This window comes from Ascaphus truei, chromosome 9, assembly GCF_040206685.1.
Source record: "Ascaphus truei isolate aAscTru1 chromosome 9, aAscTru1.hap1, whole genome shotgun sequence".
Classification (NCBI taxonomy): domain Eukaryota; kingdom Metazoa; phylum Chordata; class Amphibia; order Anura; family Ascaphidae; genus Ascaphus; species Ascaphus truei.
In genome coordinates this window covers 42,520,620-42,545,546 of record NC_134491.1, presented here as the reverse complement: position 1 = coordinate 42,545,546, position 24,927 = coordinate 42,520,620, and the positions used below count along the sequence as shown (strand labels likewise).

The 24,927-nt window shown below is 42.8% G+C and overlaps 1 protein-coding gene and 1 long non-coding RNA gene across 6 annotated transcripts; one reads left to right on the top strand and one right to left on the bottom strand.

Annotated features, from left to right (window-relative positions):
• The first annotated feature begins 1,224 nt into the window (after positions 1–1,224).
• GOLGA5 (golgin A5) lies at positions 1,225–17,000 on the top strand. 5 transcript variants are annotated; one of them, XM_075614505.1, is made up of 14 exons: positions 1,225–1,327; positions 1,398–1,427; positions 2,170–2,756; positions 5,162–5,386; positions 6,086–6,305; positions 6,921–7,044; positions 8,215–8,418; positions 8,963–9,133; positions 10,043–10,171; positions 10,952–11,050; positions 12,492–12,717; positions 14,457–14,562; positions 14,783–14,846; positions 15,173–16,486. In XM_075614505.1, exons 3-14 carry the CDS (start codon positions 2,219–2,221, stop codon positions 15,251–15,253), a joined length of 2,187 nt encoding a protein of 728 aa, XP_075470620.1. In that variant the 5' UTR covers positions 1,225–1,327; positions 1,398–1,427; positions 2,170–2,218; the 3' UTR covers positions 15,254–16,486. The 5 variants fall into 5 exon arrangements, 3 of the variants coding, with proteins under 3 accessions (XP_075470620.1, XP_075470618.1, XP_075470619.1); XR_012803880.1 differs by lacking the exon at positions 1,398–1,427 and adding an exon at positions 16,798–17,000 and having other exon boundaries at positions 1,233–1,379; positions 15,173–15,366; XR_012803879.1 differs by lacking the exon at positions 1,398–1,427 and adding an exon at positions 16,723–16,797 and having other exon boundaries at positions 1,233–1,379; positions 15,173–15,366.
• LOC142502876 (uncharacterized) lies at positions 11,836–22,762 on the bottom strand. Its single transcript, XR_012803881.1, has 3 exons — positions 21,198–22,762; positions 17,754–17,853; positions 11,836–11,986 (listed from the first exon to the last, which is right to left on the bottom strand). It is a non-coding gene; the product is annotated as an uncharacterized LOC142502876 (long non-coding RNA).
• Positions 22,763–24,927: the final 2,165 nt, after the last annotated feature.

The following is a 24,927-nucleotide window of genomic DNA, read 5'->3' as shown; positions in this document are numbered from 1 at the left end:
TTCACAAAGAATACAGTAGAGGGAATTAAAATGGTACAATAAGTGCAGCAAAATCAGACAATAGGAAAGGAAATCCCTGCCCCGAAGAGCTTACAATCTATGAGGTATGGTGGGAGACTTACAGAGACAGTAGGTGAGAGAATAAGTGCTGTATGGCAGTGCATGGCCACAGTGGGTGATAGGAGTGGCTGAGTATGGGACAGTAACCATGAGTGCAGGCTGTTGGGATGCTTAATTTGTGGGGTGAGTTTTAAGGTTAGTCAGTATTAAATCAGAAGGTTAACACCATTCACAGGGGAAGAGATGGCAGGCTGCATGGGTTATATCAGGTGTGTGGCTTGGTTCAAGCTTACAGTAGGGTAGATCCCCAGCAGCAGGAAGGAGTAGATAGAGGGTGTGAATAGAGGATTTGTGTGGGTGCTTTTTATTGAGGAGTAAAGAAGTTGTTGGGAGAGAGGTGTATAAATAATGGTGCAGTGGGGAGTGGGGAAATTGGAGAAGTTCACAAAGTAGTGAGGAAACAGTAAGCAAAAAAAGCAATAGGGAGGGCATGGTGAGATGCAGGATGAGACAGTCCAGGTATTGGAGGATAGGAAGAGTACAAAGAATCATAGCATTTAGAAAATCAAGATCTCACAGCTGCAGAGTTGTTGTTGTGCACAGTCCAGATCTTCCTCCAATCTTCACCTCCAATTTCAACTCCAAAATTAACTCGACACTTTCAATGTTACACTTTAAAATGTTGCACAGCCATATGGCTCACAGCCAAAATAGCCTGCCTTATATAGGGATTAGTGTAATAATTAGTGTAATAATGGGACAAGGCATGTGGTATTACAGTATTATATGGGATTAGTGTAATAATGGGACAAGGCATGCGGTGTTACAGTATTATATGGGGTTGGTGTATTAATGGGTTAAGGCATGCGGTGTTACAGTATTATATGGGGTTGGTGTATTAATGGGTTAAGGCATGCGGTGTTACAGTATTATATGGGGTTGGTGTATTAATGGGATAAGGCATGTGGTATTACAGTACTAATTATCCTATTAGACGACCTGTCACCGGGCTACATATATAACACTCTTTGCTGGGTGGAGGAGGTTATTCTATGTTGCTGGTTTGTTGCATGACATCCCCTGTGCTGCTCTCTATGGTTGCTGGGTGTAAACAGACTGTCTCCTCCTTTCTTTCCCTACTTCCCGTCTCTATGGTCTCCGATGCCCTGTGCTCCTGTCAGGCACTGCTACGGTCACCCTGCGTGGGGTCCTGGCAGCTGCCAGCAGTTCCGTGTCCACGTCTCCGGGGGGGAGGGACCGAGAGCAGGCCGCCCGGGGACCGAGAGCAGTCCGGCCTGGGACCGAGAGCTGGCAGGGGGGTGAGAGACCGAGAGCAGGCCGCCCGGGGACCGAGAGCTGGGAGGGGGGTGAGAGACCGAGAGCAGGCGGCCTGGGGGCCGAGAGCTGGGAGGGGGGTGAGAGACCGAGAGCAGTCCACACGGGGACCGAGAGCAGGCGGCCCGGGGACCGAGAGCAGACCGCCCGGGGACCGAGCGCAGGCCGCCCGGGTCAGGTCCCCGCCTCCTCAGACTGCCCGGGGCAGGTAAGGTGTCACCTGTATGCAGCTCCTCGGTGCACCAGAGCGGGTAGCTGCCCCCCTCACCGAGCTCTCAGTATCATTATAACTGTTATTATTAGCATCAGTATTTACTGAACCCCTAATATCATTATTATTACTTATTTACTGAACCCTTATCAGCATTATTTAAAGATGTATTTACTGAACTCCTTAATATTAGTTATATTTGTTTACTCCTTTCTTAATATGTCATTACTAATATTTTCAACCCTTAATATCGTGATCATCATTAATGTATTTATTTGCTCAAACCTTAATCTCATCATCACCATAGGCTAACCGTGAAATATTCTACTACTATTAATACTACATTATTGCTGACGGTGATGTGCATTTTGGATATTAAATAATGTCTTAATATTTCAGTTATGATCCAAAATAGTTAATTAGATTAACATACTAGTAAAAGATGTATTGTTCCAGGATATACTTGAAAACGAGCGGTAACTCTCAATGTATTACTTCCTGGTAACACATTTTATAAATAAATAAATGTATTAGATATTAATGTCTGTTTCCTTTTATATCAGGTCATGATTTTGGAGCTGTGACTCTTGGAAGTTTAAGGAACCTTTCACAATGTCTTGGTTTACTGACCTGGCTGGAAGGGCTGAGGATCTTCTGAATCTAGTGGATCAAGGAGCAGCAACCGCATTAAGCAAAGGGAAAGATGATGTTGACGGTGTCATTTATAGTAACACTGATTCCGAAAATTCAAGCCATTTCCCAGAGGGTCAGAAAAGCACAGAGACATTTCAGACATATGCAAAGTCTAGCTTCATCTCATCAGCAGCTGACAATATAAAGCAACAAAAGGCAACAATGTTAGCTGGCACAGCCAATGTGAAACTTGGGTCTAGGATATCCACTGAGGCTTCCCATAGCTCCTCTGTAAATGTCTCATCACAGAAGCCCGCCACACCGTTTGTGAGACGGAAAAAGTCTGAACCAGATGACGAGCTGCTATTTGATTTTCTCAATAGCTCAGACAAGGTACACAATGGGGGGTCGGATACTAAAAAAGAAACGAGTAAGGAGGCACTTTCTCTGAGTCACTCTGGACGATCCAGTTCTCAAAGTGGCAAGGCTTCTGAAGAAACCACTACTAAGGTTCAAGGTAAAAAAAAAAAAAAAACCTGTAAAAGAAAAATGCATCCATAGACTTGTTCCCAAATTCGATTGCCTGCAAAACGTTTCAACAATCCTCAAGGGGCTAATAAATGTCGCCAAATTAGTAAGCTTTTAGCATAATCTCCAGAAAGTGAGCAGTGTGTTTGTGCGTTGTTTATAGTCTCTGCATTAAGCAAATCTAGCAATTTTGTAGGATTTTGAATATTAAACAAAACTGCACATTGGCTTCTTGGCTAATATCTTGGAAACTCTGATTCGGCTGCAGTTTTTTCCATGATTCAAATAGGGCAAATTTTGCAAGGTTCGTGACCTCATGTGAAAGTTTTGCACATCTGTGCACCGGGACACTTATCCTGTCCCGCCTTGACTACTGCAACCCTCTCCTTGCTGGCATTCCCATTGTCCGTCTCACCCAACTTCAATCCATCCAAAATGCTGCCGCTAGACTCGCCTACCTCCCTCACTGCTCTTCTGCTGCGCTACTGTGCAAATCCCTACACTAGCTTTGCCCTCTAGGAGCGTGCTGCTAATGATTTAATTTGGCCCAACAGAAAATGTAAAACAAATGTGTATGTATGTATACACACACACACACACACGCACACTAATTATCGCTGAATAGACCAATAATGTTGATATCAAAAAACGGTCTGTACACTAGACTATAGAGATAATGTAGACAATGTAAGAGTGTCTATATTCATATAAGTAGGCAATACAAATAAAATCAATACTTATGTGAAAGTCCACAAAAGATATAGGTGTTCCTGGGTAAACTTTGCAGCTTCTTATAGGATACCTGCATCCACATAGATCTATTAGAAAAGAAAAAAGAGAAGCGCGTGCCCCGTAGTGTAAAACTGTCAAATATTTATTGCCAAACTTGAAAAATATAATTGATCACACTCACAAACGGAGCTTGAATATCAGCATGTAAGAGAGAGATCTCTAATGATTACTCATCTGCAACAGATCTCAAATCTCCGGTATCAGTAACAGGGAGAAGTTCTAATGTGTCCAATGCAGCACAAATTGCAGGTTAACGGAGGAAAACTCGGCTACCAAGTAGCGTGTGTAGAAACTGCAGCCTTCCGGTACACTGGGCACACAATGCGCGTGAAACAGTTGATTGGGGGCTCGTAGGCGTCTGCGTGCGTGATGACGTAAATCGTCCGTCTCATCCGGGTCCCTACGGGTATATATCCTTCAGGGTGTATTTCACAGAACATTTATATGCATTTAGCATAGATACCTGCTATTGAGACTTACCTTGACGTTGGTTAGCAGGCTTAGCATTATTTGATCAAAGGATGTAACCAAAAGTCTCCTTTGTCTTATAGATTTAGTTTTCACTATGTATATTTATTTCCCCATTTATTGCTATCCCAATGGGAGAAGCGCAGGGATTCACTTTCTGTTTTTGCACATTTGTTTTTGTTTTACATTCTCCCGTGCTATTTCTGGAATTCCCTACCTCGCGCCATCAGACTCTTTCAGACATTTAAAAACTCACCTTTTCAAGGAAGCCTATCTGGCATACGCCTAACATCCATCACCCCCCTCCAACCCTATTGGGACTATCTGTGTGGCTGCACCATACTCCATCCTGAAGCATACTCTGTTCCACAATGAGAGCCACTTTACCTTCGTGTTTCAACTTTGCCCCTTATTCCCTTTAGATTGTTAGCTCTCCGGATCAGGGCCTCATTACCTTCTGTATCTGCTTGCGCTCATCTGTCCTTATTTGTATGTCATTCTGTTCATGACATTTACATTATTCTGTACTCCCATTGTACCACGCTGTGGAATATCTTGACGCTTTACAAATAAACCATAATAATCATTATTAGTTCATTACTAAAAACTACGAGTGTATGTCAGGAGCCCCCTGGGATACCAAAACGTGTGAATGCGGATGAAAAAAAGGTAAAAGATGCTGAAGAGGACATACTAAAACTAGATGGATAATTTAGGAAGATTAATAGTTAAATGCCCACTAATATATTGCAAAAATATGAATAGCGATTTGGCAAGACGATTTGTTTTCCATGCAGTGCCAATGCAATCAATTGCTTCTTTGTTTTTTCTGCGGAAGCCACAGAATATTGCTGCACCATACACTGCATTTTGTGTAATGTAGATATCATTTTATCAGCCAGAAAGTATTCAAATAAATAATATTTCCTCCCGTGTCGTCTGAACAGATATATATTGTTGTGTTAATAATTTGTTTTAGACAACAATAATTTGGGCTTGGCCAGCCTTCTATAATGTTTATTGATTGAACTCAGAATTTTGGATTGTAGCCTGTCCGTTACTCACAGATTTTATAATATTTTACCCCCTCTTTCAATTTTAGGCAAATGATCCCCTTTCCTGTACTCTTCACAGGTACTCTTGATGATTCACATTCTGGATTAAGTGCTCAGGTGGATGTGGTCAAAGAGGACACAAGGTCAGAAACCGCATCCAACTCAAGCCATACAGCTAACGGAGACCAAAAGTCACATGAACTGTCCAATCTACGTTTGGAGAACCAGCTCTTGAGAAATGAGGTTCAGTCTCTGAACCAAGAAATGGCATCTTTGATTCAGGGGTCTAAGGAAACGCAAAAAGGTAGGTCTGCTTCAAGAAGGAACTGTCTTTTGTGGTGTCTTTACAAGGCTTTCTTGTCTGTGAACTATACTGCCTTGGACATTGGTACACACAGTGCCACATTCCAGTGCCTTCCCAGAAGTAAAAGAGCAAAGGAGAAAACCTCTTCATAGTTAGATTGCAAAGTTTAACTACAACTGGCACAAGAAAAAGTAGATGTAGGTATATAGGTAAGATCATACGTCATAAACATTGTAAAAGGGGTGCAGGATGTTTTTCTACTTTCTGGTGACTCAAACCAAATTAGGTTGGTAACCATTATTGTTTAAGCTGTTGGGAGACCAAATATTTAGAGTATAATGTATTTGTTGATTCCTTTTTAGCTTACCAACAGGAGAGTTGTTTAGAGATGTAATAGCCTGGGCAGAGTTTGCATACCACCACGGATCTCTTTCTTCATGTGTTGTACTTGAAGCATTCCATATACAGTACCTTGAGATAGATTTAAGCACACATAAAGAAGAGATGATAGGATTCTGAATGCTGTGTGTATTATGATTTCATCTTTAAATAACCCTTCCTGGTCTATTAAAAGATGTCATATCGTAAGATAATCTATGCTTCTCATCACCAACATGGCTACTAGTCATTTTTACTACCAGGTAAACAGAGGATGTTTAGTGTATCCCTGTAGCAACATATATTACGCTTTCTTTAAAGAGTTGAATGACGCACGGACAAGGATAGAGAAATGGAACGGCAACAATTCAAAGAGTGACCGATCGGTAAGAGAGCTCCGAGCTCAGGTGGAGGATTTGACGGAAGCCATGACTGCAAAGGACTCCCAACTGGCTGTGCTCAAAGTGAGGCTGCAGGAAGCCGACCAACTGCTCAGCAGCCGGACAGAGGCCCTGGAAAACCTTCAGAGTGAACAATCCAGGTACTCAAACGTTCAGTCATTCTTCCGATAACGAATGCTTTTTCTGTTTCCTAAATGTGCAATGATATCTGGGCCTCGGGCCCCTAAATGCGGCTTCACCTCTTCTGCCTCAGACACAGAAATCATTTCTTCTTTCTTCCGGTGTGTTGATCTTTCACGTACACAAATACACAACACAATACTTGATGCTTTATCTGGAAGCCACAAACCAAAGAAGACAGACAGAGGCGCATATTACTTGTGACACCCCACAATATGGATAATTATGGGTTTTCGTTTTTTCGCTTATTATACGTGCTACTAATAAACTTCTACAGGAAACAGATTAACTGTAATTTACTACAGAAAAGAGACTTCATATACATATAGCGTTCTTTGTGGAGGAAATGTAATTCTTGCATAGTGCGATGGCACATACGTGTGCAGATTGAAATGTTTCTTAGGGTTCTTGGCCTTTTAACAGGTTAGATGTTTGTACGACGGACCCACAGTGCCTTTCAAGCCCCGGTGTAACATGTACGTTTTATCCTTTATACGGGTCTAATATAAGGAAGCACACATTGAATTCAGTGTTTGGTTTTCCTAGCTGACGGCCTTACTGAAATGTCTTTGCAGAATTCTGCAGGATCACAGTGAAGGAAGTAGCATTCACAGCCAGGCCTTGCAGACCACACAAGAGAGACTTCGGGAAGCAGAGTCTGCACTGAAAAGGGAACGAGAAAGTTACAAACAGATGCAGGTCTGAGCGATACAAACATGAACACCTGAAATATCCTCGCAGAGTAAAATCCTGTTTTTGCTTTTTGGGGCACGTGGGTGGTCCTTGCTTGTTGCATTTGCTGTTAGTTTTTTTACTGTAATTGGGGCCGTGACAGGGTTTTTTTCAGCGTTTATTCTGTGGAGCTGCTCACACGGCTGCTACCATTCGCGCCACACATGCGCCCCCGTAAAATGCTGTTTAAACGCATTACGTGCTAAAAATATTCGTAGCAAATCGGTGCTGCATTCGATATTGATGATAGTAATTACTAGCACGTTAAATCGGATTCAAAAATATATATTTGTTATGCTTAACCCTTTTTGGCTCCTACGAGTGTCTTCCCCCAATGAAAGGGCACATTGCTTAATCAGACTTTTTTTTTATATATATATACACTTTTTGCCTTTTATATAACATTATGAAGGGCGATTATTTGATACTTGCAAAGCAGTACAGGCATACCCCGGTTTAAGGACACTCACTTTAAGTACACTCGCGAGTAAGTACATATCGCTCAATAGGCAAATGGCAGCTCACGCATGCGCCTGTCAGCACGTCCTGAACAGGAATACCAGCTCCCTACCTGTGCGCAAGCGGGGAGACTATAGAGCCTGTTACACATGTGTTATTTACATCAGTTATGCACGTATATGATGATTGCAGTACAGAACATGCATCGATAAGTGGGGAAAAAAGTGAGTGCTTCACTTTAAGTACATTTTCGCTTTACATACATGCTCCGGTCCCATTGCGTATGTTAATGCGGGATATGCCTGTATTGTCCTTATAGCCATGTAGACACCTGAAAACATATAAAGGGAGATGGAAAATAGTAGGAGAGAATATTTCAGCTGCTTTGTGTTCCAACTTTTTAAAGGGCCGTTTGGTTATTAAAATACTTGTCTGTATTTGATTATCCATATTAGGTGAAATGTCCTATTTTTTTGGAAAATATCTATTGCGTGTCACATGTTTGTACAATATTTTCCATAAAATGCCTACTACTGTCTTTGGAAACAGGCTATTTTATTTCAAGGAATGGTGTTTTGCTCTCTGGGGAAATATTGGGTGCAGTGGGTAAGAATTGATAGGAGGAGGGGAATGGTTTGTGGAATACATGTACTAAAGCCAGGAATGGGTGTCTTCTAGAATGAGTTTGCATCTCGTCTAAGTAAGATGGAAGTGGAACGTCAGAATCTGGCGGAAGCGGTCGTTGCAGCAGAGAAGAAACAAATGGAAGAGAAGCGGAAGAGCGAGGACTTCCAGCAGCAGCTGAAGGCAGCTAAAGGAGGAGTGGAGTCTGTGAAACAGGAAATGATGGACTATAAGCAAAAGGCCACTCGCATACTGCAGGTGAGAACACCCGCAAAAAGAACCCACTTTCACTATTTGTAGAACAGTGAGGCCTCCTACAATAACAACCAATGTCGTCAGGCAGCTGTTCCCCCAGGTTTCAGTTCTATGGGAGCTTTGCAGATTACAGATTTAAACTAAGCCGTTCTTGTGCTCCTCAGCAACATGCTGCAGTACACATAGTCTGTGCCCACACTCCTTGTTCAAAGCTGCTTCTAGCAAATTACTGCCGCAGCCACTCGCATCATCTCCAACACGACAAGCACTGAGAGTGTGTGTCAGAGGGCCACAAGCACGGAGACGTGTGTGTCAGAGGCGCAGGGACTGCTGGGAAAATCCACAATGCAGCTTTAGGAGAACGTTGTTGGGAATCTTAAAAGTCTTAACTGATCGTTTGTCTCCATTTCATCATCCGTTTCCTTTCCCAAACTATAGTTTCCGGTGGAAATGGTTATTCCCCTTTATGTTGATGTCGGCCAACAGATCATAGTGTTAATGCCCTCTAAAGTGATGTCTTATATTTCTTATATCTGGCTTTTCTCAGTCAAAAGAGAAGCTGATTAACAGCCTGAAGGAAGGCTCGGGTATTGAGGGGCTGGACAGTAGCACAGCCAGCAGCATGGAAGTAGAGGAACTGAGGCACGAGAGAGACATGCAGAGAGAGGACATCCAGAAACTCATGGGACATATTCAGCAGCTGAAGACAGAACTGCAGGTGAATACGGTTCTGTGCTTGCTGCCACTTTTACTAAGTCTTAATATCCTGGTCATTCTATTTTTGGGGGTGGAAATGTTCATTTATAAATTGTCATTTTAACCTGAAAAATTGGACATTTGTTGATTAACTCATTAGCTCAGTTCTAATCCTTGATAAAGCACCAACAGGTGTGAAACGTGCTGGAGAATGTTTTTGCCTCCTCTTTAACATGGCTTAAATAAAATAATTATTTTAAAATTCTTTATTTGCCATTTGTGCACATTTTGGTTTAACTTTGTTTCATCGTTACTACCACTTCTTTATTTATTTATTTGGTCTCCACCAGTGTTTGTAGTACACAGTTTCTCCTTCACATTAACACCCACCCTACCCCCCAAAAAAACAACAACTGTATACTGACACGTAGCCGCTATACATAATAATCTTATTAATCTAATATCAAATACGGCGTATGAACTTGTCCTCTTAGAACCATATGAACAATTTCATCTTCTTCCAAAACAATTACTCCCATTCCTGTCTCCAACTACTCCAGCAATTTTCTTGTTCTCAATTTAAAGCACCAACTCTAACAGTCCCCAAGCAGCTGCAGAAATGTGTTATCACTCCAGCGCTTCTGTGGTGATCTGCAATAAATCTGACATTTTATTCCGTATGTAGGAAAGTCAGCGATGCGCTAGTACCCTGGCACCTAGAGGAAGGAAAGACGTGTTTATATTATACAATGTTACATACATTGTTTTTAGTTTATTTCCTTTGCAGGAATTATCCAGGGGTTTTGGCGTTCTGTGTTTTCACTGACTGTAAACTGAGTAACAACATTTTACTGCCAGGAGGGGGCAGTTCACTGCAACAGTGGAGTCATGAGCAGGATAGGTCATCTTTCATGTATTGCTTCACTTTTAGGATATGGAAACTCAGCAGGTGAGTGAAGCTGAATCGGTCAGAGAGCAGCTCCAGGATCTGCAGGAGCAAATAGCCGAGCAGAAGAGGGCAAAGCAGGAGCTGGAGGCTGAGCTGGAGCGGCAGAAGCAGGTAATGACTGCAGTGTGTAACTCTTCAGTACTGGGAGACGTGTGTGGCAAAGCTCTGCATTCATATCTTAGTAGCCAATATTCGGGACATGCTGACGCATGGGATGTGCAAAATGCATTAGCAAATTAATAAGTCTCCCGTCCCCCCCGATATCAATTCTCGCCACGTCTGTGGGCTAATAATGTCGCCAAGTTAGTAACCTTTCAGAGAAGATCGCACCAGACGGTGAGCGAAACGTGTGCTCTATAGGCTCAGTGTTAAGCGACGCCATCTATTCTAGCGAATTCAGCAAATCGCCACGAAATTACCATGCACATTGATTTATTTAAAACGTGTTAACTCGGACTTGGCCATGGCTATTTTGGCCAGTGAAAAAGGGCAAATTTCACATGGTTTGTGACCTCGTGAAGGTTTCACACATCTACTGAGTCTACTGAGTCCAGTGGACAAAAAGGATATAGTTCATCCTAATGAAAGTATGTATGATGGGAATAGATGGTCCTGCATTGTGTTTCTTGTGTCAAACAAATTTGCGTTAAAATAAAGTGATTTGTATTACAATTATGGAATTTGTGCTGTAATCTGCAGTTGGACATAATTTGTAGGATCAGCAAAATTATTGGTACTTTAACAAATTCACTATTCAGCAGCAAAATAAATAGCCTGCGGAATTGGGATATGACTAAATACAAAAAAAGGTTGAATTGTTAATTTAAATAAGCTATCAAAAATACTGCTTTGTAGTAAAACATTTTTTCCCCCCATAATCTTGAATTGCAGGAATTTCAGTACACAGAAGAAGAACTTTACAGGACAAAGAATACTCTGCAGGGCCGGATCAAAGACAGGGAAGAGGAAATTCAGAAGCTCCGGAATCAGGTAAGTGTGTTATGATAGTGTGGTGTGTTGCAGGTGTTTTATGATTGTGGGGTGTGTTGCAGGTGTTATGATAGTGTGGTGTGTTGCAGGTGTTATGATAGTGTGGTGTGTTGCAGGTGTGATGATTGTGGTGTGTTGCAGGTGTTATGCTCGCGCTCCCACAGCCCCGTAACTTAAGCAGATAGCATGTAGGGTGTGATACTTTTTTTAGCAGACAAGTTCTTCATAGATGAAATGATAGTGTACAGAACTTTGCAACCTCATAGGTTTCTGATTCACGTGATCTGCGGAAATACATTTGAAGATGAAACCCGCTGAGGTTCAGAAAGCTCTGTATGCTATGATTTAATGATCTATGCAGAATTGTAATGCTGGTCCGCTAAAAAGTGTCACAACCTGCATGGGATCTGCTTTTCTCCAATACATCTACTACAACCTTAAACTACACGTTCAATGGAAGGATTTTACTGAATAGAACTTTGCCTTTTACTTTAAAGGAGCAATCTATGGAATATCCTACACATGTGTGGGGTTTAAACATAAACAAATTCGTTCTGTAGTATTAGATAATACTTACCTTTTTATACATTAATTTTTTTCAATTCAACTCTCTGCCATTTTTAACGAGTTTTAATATACTGCGCATCCATTGATTTCTATAGCAGGGTTTAGAAAACTTCCCCAGCAGTGCAAGATGTTTGCAACACTTTCCTGTTTGTGATACTTTGTTGCCCATATTCCCAGCCGTTTAAGCTGCAAACTGTAACAATAGATAATGTTACCTTAGTAATACAAGGATACATTGTAGCTGCGGAGTTGCACTGACTGAAGGATTGAAACTGAAAGGTAGCCATTTAGTGAAACCAGGGAAACAGGATCTGTGCTGATTGATCATGGGAGAACAAATCGATCGTCAGTTGAGGTAATTAGTTTTCTCTAAAAATAATCAAAGGCAAAAATAATCAAAGGCGGCATATATTACAACAAAATATATATATTTTAAGGGCCACGGGGATTGACTCTTAAAACTGTCTCGACTTACTCGCTCCAGCAGTGATGGCATAAAAAATGTTAGTCGTTACTGTTAACAATTTTGCCCTTAGTGAACTGTGTGAATGAAGAGAGGAATTCTAGTGGAGTACTAGCCGTGTTACCGAGGCAAGATATTAATTTCTATCTTTGCTTCTTTATGGTCACTGTATCTAACTACTTTGTGAAGGAGGAGTGATAAGTCCTCTGCTTAAAGCAACTGACTGGTCTTTATGTACCACATTAGCTGTACCAGATTTTGGTACAACCATTCTATCTCTATATTGCAGGGGAATGGGTCAGGGGCCCAGAATGTAAAAGAAACATAAGGAGATGGGACGCTCTGATCACTTTCTATAAATGCATTCGTTAACCCAAGTAACATTTATTCCATTTCCTGTATGTTGCACAGCTTACCAACAAGGCCCTAAGCAGCAGCAGTGAGACTGAGCTGGAGAACCGTCTGCATCAGCTCACCGAGACCCTGATACAGAAGCAAACCATGCTGGAGAGCCTCGGGACGGAGAAGAACTCGCTAGTGTATCAGCTGGAACGCCTGGAGCACCAGCTGAAGACTGTGCAAGAGAGCAGCGTGACTGGCTCTTCCATCAACATGTCCGGGATGGACAGCGGGGAAGGCAAGTGTGACGGCCACTAAATGGTCTTAACAGGTTAACCACTCTTCCACAACGCAGACTTCCCTGGCACCAAAAGGGTTAACAATAAATCCCTCAACTTGCATTACATCTGTTTATTTGCTGGATGTGTGTGCGCTGCTGCTATTAAACTGGGCAGCATGCAACATTATCTGGTAAGATAATTGTCTCATGTAAAGGGATAGTCTGTTAGTTCATGAAAAAAAACATTTTTTTTACCCCTAAAACAATGTAATTGGTTTACACTAAAAAGTGTATTCATCCTAGATGCAAACATTTATAATCCTTTTTTTTTGTTTGTTTGACAAACAGAAGAGATACCTGCTCAACCTAAAAACAAGAGCAGGTGAACTAGGGAGGGGGATCATTTAGACATGGGAAGACAGCAGAGAGGCCCCAGTAGTGTGCACTCGTTGCTCTTTGGAATAGTAAGTGTAGGGAACCAATGCTTATATTGACCGTGGCAAAACCAATAACGCATTATGTACAGGTCCACAGTGAGAGGGACAGGAGGTCCAACAAAGATGAGCTGTGATGGTAGATAATTATAAAATCAATTTATTTCTAAATCTTAAAATACTAGGGACCACATATTGACAACAAAACGTCAAACGCAACTCACAAACCATATATAATGGCATAAATGACGGGCAGGGTAGGCCGACACTGTATGTCGTGAGTAAGACCGCTATCTGGGTGTCCGGTGAGTGGGGGATTGGAGTTAAATAGTAATCCCTGAATCCGTATCCCTACAAACAGAGGGAAACCGGGGATAATCGGGTGAAGGTGGGAGAGGTACCCTATGTTCTAGACTTCCACTGACCCTATTTCCGATTCCCCATAAATCGGACATGGCGAAATGATTTCTGAAAGTCAAGTGAACAGTTTTTTGTTGCACTTTTTTTTTTTGTTTGTTTGTTTTTTAAATTTAAGAGATTTTCTTTACAGCAAGGATCATGAAAAGGTTAATGTCAATCGGGTGTTTCCTCCTTCTCTAGCTCACCTCCTCACGGTCAAAAGACCATTCTGGACGAGTGGCACGAACACTTTGGCCCTTATTCTGTAAACCAGGGGTGCTCAACTCTAGTCCTCAAACCCTCAACAGGTCAGGTTTTCAGGATATCGCAGCTTTAGCACAGGTTGCTCAATCAGGACTGAGTCTCTGATTGATTGAGCCACCTGTGCTGAAGCTGGGTTATCCTGAGAACCTGACCTGTTGAGGGGCTTGAGGACTGGAGTTGAGCACCCCTGGTTTAAACTGTGATGGCGCCAATCCAATGCTGTCGCAGAAAAATCCCATTGATTTTAATGGGGCTTTTGCGATTCAGCGATATTGCAGTTATAAGCATATAAGGTGCTTCTTGGCATAGAGCAACATCGCGTGATAGCGAGACGCATGAGGAACACAGTTTCAAAGTCAATATTTTAACATACTTATCAATGGCGGATATTTGCCATGGTTTTTAGGAGGGATAGTATCTTTAAAAAAAAAATAGAGAGAGATATATATATATATATATATATATATAGATATATATAGAGATATAGAGATATAGAGATATAGAGATATAGAGATATAGAGATATAGAGATATAGAGATATAGAGATATAGAGATATAGAGATATAGAGATATAGGTATGTATGTATATATATATATATATCTCCTTTGAATATATGAGCGCATTATTAAATTGGCTGTTTTCTTCCATGTGTTATCTAGGTGCCCGTATGCGAAATGTTCCAGTTCTTTTCAGCGATTCGGATACCAATGTCGCTGGGATGTATGGGAAAGTTCGTAAAGCTGCAACCAGTATAGACCAATTCAGGTACAAATCACTTTCTTCACATGGTCATTTTTCCTGGTTTTAATTTCTCTTGAACTCTTCCCTTGAAGAGCTTACAATAAAAAATGAGTGGAACAACAAAAGAGCACCAGAAGAATAGTAACTGCTTGCCTTTGTGTAATGATTTACTGTCATCTGCAAGAAACTAACATTCAGAGGGTGAAACCCATTATTTTAACACTGCACATGTTCTCTTTTACAGTATCCGCCTGGGCATATTTCTGAGAAGATACCCTATAGCAAGGCTATTTATTATAATCTATATGGTGAGTATGGGAGGTGTGTTCCATAGTCCTATTTGTATCAGATCGCACGTATATGCAATACTGGAGGAAACCCTTTCTAGATTAAATTGGATCCAGTTCTTTGCATGTCAATACTCAGGGGTGCTCATGTTATCACAACGGAACACCTCTGCCCTTTTTTTAGGAGAGGACTGAATCAGGGATCCGCCAGTCTAGGAAAATGCTGATCCCAAACACAAAGATCAGCTAGTTACTTCTTGGCTTGCAGGCAGCTCAGCAGGGGGTATACCTTGACCTTTAAGCAGGAAGATGTAGAAATGTCCTATACATGATTTGTTTTGTTTCAGGCGCTGCTGCACCTCTGGGTAATGATTGTGCTACTTACCTACACCCCAGAAATGCACCATGACCACCCATCCGGCAAATAGAAACCAAGGCCAAAGATCACCACATGCTTTCTATGATCATTAACACAAGTGCCAGATAAACTTCGCTGCTGCAGAAAGGGATTCCTGGAAATCGTTACACCCCTTGTGTTTAGGTAACTGAGATGACTGCTTTATCTTAGAAACTTCCCATTGTGCTTTACTACATACTGTCCACAGGCCCGGTGGGATGAAGCAGGGAACGGGCCATGCGGCAGCTCACTGTCTTGCTAAGGAAAATAATATTGGTGATGGTATTATTATAAATATCACTGCGGACCATGGGGCATAAGGGGTACATTAGAGCAGCGGTGCGCAAGATTTGCTAGGGGGGAGGCGTGAGGCCTCTGTAACGTCCCTTACCTGCTGCCAGCCGGGTCTTCGGCAACGCATCACCATGGCAACATGGCCGTGAGGTCATTTGACACGTTGCCATGACAACGCGCAGCAAATTATGCTGCAGGGTCTTGTGACGTCACATGACCCGCGACGTCATGCCGGGTTCTATGTGGGGCGGGCGGGTGCGAACGCTGGGGCTCCCAGACGGGGTGCACACCAAAAACGTTGCGCACCCCTGTATTAGAGGGAAGGACAAAATCATCCGTTGTTAGCAGCTTAATTTATTTTCCTGAGGTCCGGCTGTTTATGGAAAGAAGCAGAGTTTTATTGGTGGTTTTCTTGCAATCACTTTTGAGGATGTTTTAGTGCTGAGTGCTCCAGCATTACATTGCTTTGCATAGCACTAGGGTTCCGCAGCACCCTGCACGGTGGGGTTCCGCAGCACCCTGCACGGTGGGGTTCCGCAGCACCCTGCACGGTGGGGTTCCGCAGCACCCTGCACGGTGGGGTTCCGCAGCACCCTGCACGGTGGGGTTCCGCAGCACCCTGCACGGTGGGGTTCCGCAGCACCCTGCACGGTGGGGTTCCGCAGCACCCTGCACGGTGGGGTTCCGCAGCACCCTGCACGGTGCTTTCCCAGGTGGAAGTTCCGTTTAATGGATTTTATCTCTCATAGTCGGGACTATAATCAGGGACACTAAATGTATGTAAAATGTAATAAAAAACGGCCCTATTCATTTTGTTCAGACTTCTTTTGCACTTGTAAGGTTTTAACTGTAAATAGAATTGTTTTTCTTTAACCTGTTAACATACCTGTGGGACGGTCAAATGACTAGTGCAATCTTTTAGAAAATACCTTTAAAAAATATTAATAAAACCTCAATTATGGTTTCTTCATTTTTTACTTTGTCACATTTTAAAGCTGCATATCTGCAAAGTAATATCTTACATGTATTTTTTTATTTTATAAATTAGTTATGTACTATGAGCAAATACTTGTAGCATTTGTATTTTTTTTTTTTGTTTGTTTTAAACAACTCTATTATATTTTTAATGTATTATAATGTAACAAGCATGTTTTGCTTCTATAGCAACCATTTACAAAGTAACGTCCCCTTCCTCTTCTGAAACAGGCTCTGGCCTGCCCCTTTTCTAGCAGTGCACCAATTGTATCTAGTGACTGCCTGGTCACATGATCTTCCCCACAGAACTATGGATCTTTGGTCCTCTTCTGCTGCACTGACAGCCATTTAGTGAACCGCTGAATCTTCGCCGATTTGACTACAGCAGAACGAATCGATCGGCAACTTGGCTAATTACTTATCAGTGTTTGGATTGTATTGATAAACATATTAAAGGTTAAAAAAAATAATAATAATTAAATGGCAGCTTGGACTGCTGCTTTAAAACTGTTTGTTTTCCCCTCGTATTACGCATTTGGAATTTCGACCTGTACGATTTTTACATTTTCAGCAGGGGGAGCTGATGAATTGTTTAAACAAACCCATGAAGTCTGAATAAGCTTAGCTATTAATATCTTCTCCACAGTGTTAACTGTCGCATATCTCAAATCATCAATAATAGCTTTGTACATTTTAGACAAATCTTTACTGAGATGCCAAACAATAGATATTTTGAAATACAGCAAGATCAAGACACGATGAAGAGACATAGTGTTAAGACATAACGTTTCTGCACAGTCCATTGGGTATCACTTTGAAGTTGGAGGGGGTAATATATGGGGCATGACATATCAGTTCAGTATGGCTGCCTTCTACAATGAGGCGTTCCTGTATTTCCAATCACTAAATCTGTATGGGACTGCACTGAACGAAGCGCCCAGTGCTCAGGACGTGGACAAACTGCAGAGAAGGGGTTGGAAGGGAAATCTGAATAATGAGATCACCTACATGCAGCCCGTCAGTGGCATAATAATCATGAAAAATAAAATGCAATTCCCGGCGCTAGTAGGAAATGGATTAAAATACCAATTGATAAAGTCCAAGGGTTTGTGTAACAGTCTTTCACAATGTATCACAATCCCACAACGATTGCCAGTGTTGCCTTGATTTTCCTAAAGAAGATGAAGAGAACACACAGCCATTGCGCAGTATCACACGGATATTTAGAATCCCTTAACCATGAAAAAGCCGACTGTACTTACAGGATAGCAGGCTGGAAAGTTCGGTGGCTAGAATCTGTGCTTGCTTCAAGGGCTTTCTTACCCCTCTTGATGTATTTCCAGTCCTCTGTCCCGGAGTCCTCTGTTGACAAACACACCACAGATCATCCAACTGATAAGAATAAGAGAAAGACCAAATGGTGCAATTTTGCTACAAAATGCTTTACTCACAAACAATTAAAACTCTGGTAAGACACACTTACAATGTATCCTGCCTGTAAAAATGACACTAACTTGCCGTCCGCAACATTAGATATACCGGACCGGCTGAAGCAGCGCTGGATCGGCGTCCTCCGCTCGTGGCCACGGGCGTTCGGACGTTACTCAATGACGTCACTGCTTCTCTCCGTTGTACTCACACACGCAGCTGATGGGAAATCTCTTAGGCTCCGCCCTAAGCGTTTCATAACCACCCGGTTACTTCCTCAGGGGATTTGGAGCCGTACTCTATCGCTTACCCTTATATACCTCGATGATTAACTTTTAACCCTTTCCTTACTTGGCTAAACCGATTACTGGTTTGGTTGGCAGTATATACTGTATCCTCAATTTTAAACATACACAAGGGTCATATACTGACAATATTATAAACGTATTGCAAATCCACATGTTAACCATAAGCAAATATGTAAGAGAACAAACCATTCAGAACATATATACTTTTCCATAAAAATTTCCTTATTAAAATGTAAAAGTTTAAAAATTACAAATACATTTTTAAAACCAACAAAGCAAGGTGGAACTATATATTACCCTAATCTACTAAAAAGGATGCAAGATCAAAAGCAATGTTACTGTAAGTCGTTAGGTGCCAATGTTTTAAGAGTATAAATCCCAAAACTTTCTCTTTTTGACAACTCATTTAACCGGTTCCCTCCTCTCCAGTTAGCTTTTGGATTCTCAATTCCTCTACAGATGAGACCCTCAGGATTTTGTCCGTGTTTTAATTTAAAATGATTGGAGACACTATAATAATCATCATCTTGCAGCCATTGTCTGTGTCATTCATTGCGTGTTAGGGAGAGTCAAAGCAGGTGCTGCTGTTCACTGTTATCCGGTTTGTTTGCTTTTGGTCATCCCTAATAGTTGATGACGTCCAACCCCCAGTGGAAATATCTCCATTGTTCTTTACCTTTTGTATAGTACAATGCTCTTATTCCAGCACTGAGCGCTACAGAGGAGGGCAGGGGAAGGGCTGGGGCTCGGTGCATTATTTTAGGTGGATGTTGGTTACTATTGAGAATATATCTTTACTGAATACTTTATCAGCAACAGAGTTATTACTGTGAAACGCTTTATAGCAACTCAAAGTAGGCCTCTTATTGGTTGAAATTTGCACACACAAACAGATTTAAATGTGTAATCGATTCATTTTAAAAGCAATGTTCTATAACCATTGAAGAAACCATTTGTCACCGGCTACAGCAGGAGAGGCCACCTCCAGTCCTCAAGGGCCACCAACAGGTCAGGTTTGAAGGATCCCCTGACACGTAGCTCTGTCAAGGATGGAGCCACTGATTGAGCCTACTATGCTGAAGCAGTAATATCCTTCAAACCTGACCTGTTGGTAGCCCTTGAGGACTGGAGTTGGCCACTCCTGGTCTACACTGGTGTTTTTTTTTTTTTTTTAATGCAGATGTATGTATGTATGTATAAAGTGCCATTAATGTACATAGCGCTTCACAGTAGTAATACACGTGACAATCGTATAAATAACAAATTATACAAATAACAGATCATGGGAATATGTGCTTCAGACATAAAAGTTACATTTCGGAAGAGGAGTCCCTGCCCCGAGGAGCTTAAAATATAATTGGTAGGTAGGGAGAACGTACAGAGACAGCAGGAGGGAATTCTGGTAAGTGTGTTTGCAGGGGGCCAAGCTTTATGTATCGTGTATAGTATTAGCCACGGTGCTACTCATATGCTTTTTTAAGCAAGTGGATCTTAAAGGTGGATAGAGAGGGTGCTAGTCGGGTACTGAGGGGAAGGGCATTCCAGAGGTGTGGGGCAGTCGGTGAGAAAGGTTTATGACAGGAGAGGGCTTTAGATACAAAGGGGATAGAGAGAAGACATCCTTGAGCAGAACGCAAGGGTCGGGATGGTGCATAGCGAGAAATCAGGGCTGAGATGTAAGGAGGGGCAGAGGAGTTTGAAGCTTTAAAAGTTAGGCCTTGCCCCCGCTGCCTACTACAGCGACCGCTGTGGCGGACGCTGCGCGCACGAGAGCCCTCCCCGCAATGGCGCCGGGCCCGCTGCAAGGGGGGCCGCAGCGCTCGCGCGAGAGCTACTCCTGCTCTCAATAGAATTGAGAGCAGGACTCGCGTCGAGCGATTAGGCACGCCCCCGGCGGTTCAGCCAATGAGGGCGAACCTGCCGGGTGACGTCATGGCCGCGCCCCCGTCACTCCTCCGCCACGCCCCCCGGTCTCTGCTCCTGCAGTGAGCTGCAGACCGGGGAATCGGCTGAACGCGCCGCCATAAGCGCGGGCGCGCGTTACAGCGTCGTGACCGGGGCCTTAGCCTTAGGAGGAGAATTGATAGGAAGCCAGGAGAGGGATTTCAGCAGGGGAGATGCTGAGACAGATTTTGGAAATAGTAGAGTGATTCTGGCAGCAGCGTTAAGGATAGATTGTAGGGGAGACAGGTGAGAGGCAGGAAGGCCGGACAGCAGGAGGTTACAGTAATAAACAGCATAAACTGTTTTACAAGCAGTGATTCAAGTTCCACCTGCCAGGCCTTACTCTATAAACATCCCTCAATACACGGCATCACTTTCAAGTCATTTCGCACTTTCAGCTGTTTTGGGACAGTACTGTTTGACTCAAAGTATTTGATATTGGTACATTTTAAAACTGGTCCTACTCCTGAACGCTGTATTAGGAATATTTGTTCCATTTGACATACCAGTCTCCCAAAAGCAGGATGTCAGGGATGTATTAAAATGGCAGCCAGGAATTAAAAATTAAAACAGGAAAGCAAAAAGTTAAATATCAGTAATTTATCTTCATTATTGACAAAGGAGAATGGGTTATCATTGGGGAAAGATGCCATTTTGAACACAAGTTTAGCGCTAAATGTATTTTTGAAGGGAATTATTGCTTTAAAGGAGAACGTTCACCTGATGGGGATGAAAGCATGATGGGATGTGTGACATATATACTGCTGATGCATATGCCATGTGGGCAAGTGCCTGATTTGAAGGAAGAAGGTCACATTGGCTTTGATGCTTTGACACGGAAGTCCAGAGAAGAGCTCATTACCAAAAAAATAAAAATTAAAAGCAAATGTCTCATACTATAACCCAGCATTTGTTCCAGGTTTGTATATCATGCACTCAATCCATTTATATGATTTTTTTATTTTATTTTGTAACCCTATCCATAACAATTACTGTACACTGACGCTCCCGTATAAAAACACCCACCTGCATCTTTGAGGGGAAAAACTGGAGGATCTGCGTTTCCCTTTTCCGTCTTTGTCACAGCAATTTCTCTCCTTGCCTTGCTGTATTGAACACGATAATAAATACAAGACCTTGTGTGAATTTCTTAACCAAGCCCAACATTTTTAGGTGGGAACAGTGCAGTATGTTCATACGATATACAGATGTTTACAATGGTAGAAAAGGCGAATTCTCAGCCCAGGGCATGTAGAGCCAGACCGAACGATGATGCTACTCTTGAATTGGTTATTGTTTCAATAGAATATTACACAATGTGTTCTCGTGCAAAAATAGCCAGGATTCCTTGGAAATATTGCACACATTGTGTGACCCGGGATACTATTGTCAATGCAGCTAGAAATGACAGGATAAGCTTTAAAACTGGTTTACGTGCATCAGGCTTTTTCCACTTCATTTAATTTTCCAAAGCAGGTCAGGAGCGACAGCACGCAAAGTCTCCTATTATAGTTTGGCCTATAAGCTCTTTGTCACCCTGTCTTGGAACAGGAGTGGGGTGCTATAAATAGGGCCGTGTCCCAGCCACGAGCTGTTCATCGGGATCTTATGCATGAACTTCAAAAAAGGCTTTCAAATGTCAATTGTAGAATGGTCTTAATACTGTAGGTGTGCAGGAAGGCTGCAGCAAGTATTACTCTGAATCAGGGGTGTTCAGCTCCAATCCTCAAGCCCCCCACCAACAGGTCCGAATTTCAGTGTATAACAGCTTCAGCACTGGTGGTTTAATCAGTGGCTCCTATTGAGCCACCTGTGCTGAAACAGGGACTTATTGAGCCACCTGTGCTGAAACAGGGACTTATTGAGCCACCTGTGCTGAAACAGGGACTTATTGAGCCACCTGTGCTGAAACAGGGACTTATTGAGCCACCTGTGCTGAAGCAGGGACTTATTGAGCCACCTGTGCTGAAGCTGGGACTTATTGAGCCACCTGTGCTGAAGCTGGGACTTATTGAGCCACCTGTGCTGAAGCTGGGACTTATTGAGCCCCCTGTGCTGAAGCTGGGACTTATTGAGCCACCTGTGCTGAAGCTGGGACTTATTGAGCCACCTGTGCTGAAGCTGGGACTTATTGAGCCCCCTGTGCTGAAGCTGGGATTGCTGTTGAGCACCGCTGCTCTAAATATGACCTTATTAAACGTTACGCCCTCATTCTGTTGGTAAATGATGTTGGATTACTGTACTTTATCTTCCGAGCAGGTCTGGGTTACAGGTGAAATAATGTATAAAATCTATATTTTGTTGCCAGATTTCAGTGTGGCAGTGATATGCCAGGAAGGGGAGACTGTGCCGTGCACACTGTAAATACTATAAGTAAAACAGAACGTTAGGCACGTGCGAGAAATGGGCTGTGACAAAGTCAGTAATAGAGCTGGCCTAGCCCGCATGGGTGGCTACAGCTATTGACCGGGGGTGCGGCCCCCCCCCCCCCCAGCTAGGCTGTTGGTCGCGTGCGCGATCGGAGAAGGCAGTTGGGGCAGTTAGTTTTTCAAATAGAGCCAAGGAACAAGCAACTGCCACTTGTTCCTTGGCGTTTCAACTGTTTCCCTCCCACCCATCCCTTTTGACTTAAGTTTAAAAAAAAAAAATATATTTTTGTTTCCGTGTTAACATTTCTTTATTTTGCAGATAAATAAGAGTATATATTCAAGTCAAGAAAGAAAAGATTATGGTGGAGGGGTCAGTGGACCAATTGCTTTGTCGCGGCGGCAGTTGGGGGGGGGTAGGTGCTTGTCCCCCCAGAAGTGGCTCGGGGCTGGTTATCGGGGGGTTTTGAAGCGAGGGGGCAGGTCACCGGGACGTACTTCCGGGTGCCCCCTTTGCGTTGCCCAGCCCTGAGCATTCTGGCGCGGACAGGTGGTACGCTATCCCCATTGGTGTTAATAAATAAGCCGCGGCCTTTTACCTCCATATATGTGTCCTCTCGTTATTTGTATGTCTTTATGTAGAAGGTTCATAGGAGAGGGGGGGTGGGAAGCTCGCGCCTCCTTGGTCATGAAACATGTCGCTTAAAATGCTGTAGGTAATTAATGTATAACATCAATAAACCTCTCAACCCGCTTCTATTCTCTTCCGTAACTAGCCCATCACCAAGTCTTGTGTATTCTCTGATACTTTATACTTATTCGATTCGGGTTTTTCGGCCTCAATTTGCAAAGCTGTTTAAAAAAAAAAAAACCTTTTAAATAATGGAAAACAAACTGGTTCTTTTTTTTTTTAAACCTAATCTTAAAAAGATGTTTACATTATCCTGTTAGGGCCGGTTGGTACAATAGGCCTACAGGCTCAATTACTGGTAGGTAAATGTTATATTTATGCAAACAGGATATAGAACATGCACCTCTATCTTACATATTTATCTGCAGATAATGAGCTAAGTCACTTATTTTGCCTTGTACATGCTCGGTCTGTCAATAAGGCCATGTGTGTCTCCTTTATTAGTGCACCGAGGGATCAGATCGGGCATTACCCGGAGGTCTTTTCATGGTCCTCCCGCACATTGTTCGCGATAACAAACGGACGGACGTTGCTGCTTTTATTTTTCTGTCTCTCTGCACAATCTCTTATTTTTTCTGGAAATCAGGAGTCGCTGTACAAGTTTGGATTAATTCTATAAAAGAGAACAGTGACGCGCGAATGTGTTTTGTTAATACACCAGGAAACACGATCCATTTATATTTGCTAAGATACAGGAAATTGCAGTCCCTGCAAAAATTAACAGCTGTTGCCGGTGGTATAATGAGCAGCGACACTAAATGTCGTGCAAAATTTAAAAAAATTAATTTCAACAATTTTTTTTATTGGGTAGCCAGGCAGAAATATACAGAAGTACAGCGGGGGTAAGTGGGTTATCAGGGGGGGGGGGGGAACAAAAAAGAAAGGGCAGGGGGGGAGGAACAGTAGTTTGGCGAGGCTTCAAAAACAGTTCTCTTCATCAACATAACACCCTTTGCTTTTGCAAGGGGGGTTCTGGGGCAGCCTTTTTGTCCTTTGTGGGGTCTGTCTCTGAGGAAACCGGGGTGGTGACGAGGAACATAAATTTTGTAAGGTAGAATATCGAGGTGGGCCGGGGGAGGCAGCCAGGTGTACCCTCTGGCCGCAGTGTTTCAAGCTGAGGGAGCTTTAGGCTACATTTCGGCTGCCTATAAGCATTATCCAGGGTAGCCATACCTTCTGGAACTTGTCGTATGTGTCATTCAGAAAACCAGTGAGTTTTTCCATCGTACGTACAAACCATACCTTGTTTCTAATTAGGAGAATTTATGGTAATTTATCTTGTTTCCAAAGACCTTTTACAGCGCACTGTGCCGCGGTGATAATATGAGTATTTAGCTTGTTTTCCGCCCTAGTGTGGCCTTGACGTGGTTTGTTTAGTAGAAATAGCCACGGATCTAGGAGGATGTCCGAGCCCATGATCTGGCGGATCCAGGATCTCACCTGCCTCCATAGGGCCTGCACACGGGGGCATGACCTCCACATGTGCAGAAAGGAGGCCTCCCCACCGCAACCTTTAGGACACCTAGGGGAGACGCCTGGGACATATTTAGCTATATTCTCGGGGGTATTGTATCATCGGGTCATTACTGTGTACGCATTTTCCCGGGTGGTTGAACAGATTGAGCTATTGGCTACAGCTTCGAAAATATCCTCCAAATCCTCCTCCTCACCCAGACCGGTTTCCCATTTTTCTATAAAT

Excerpts from the sequence above, each read along its gene's own strand:
- GOLGA5 (XM_075614505.1), top strand. The coding sequence starts at position 2,219 with ATGTCTTGGTTTACTGACCTGGCTGGAAGGGCTGAGGATCTTCTGAAT. Across the intron at positions 5,387-6,085 it reads GTCTAAGGAAACGCAAAAAG|AGTTGAATGACGCACGGACA; the intron begins GTAGGTCTGCTT and ends CTTTCTTTAAAG. Across the intron at positions 6,306-6,920 it reads CTTCAGAGTGAACAATCCAG|AATTCTGCAGGATCACAGTG; the intron begins GTACTCAAACGT and ends ATGTCTTTGCAG.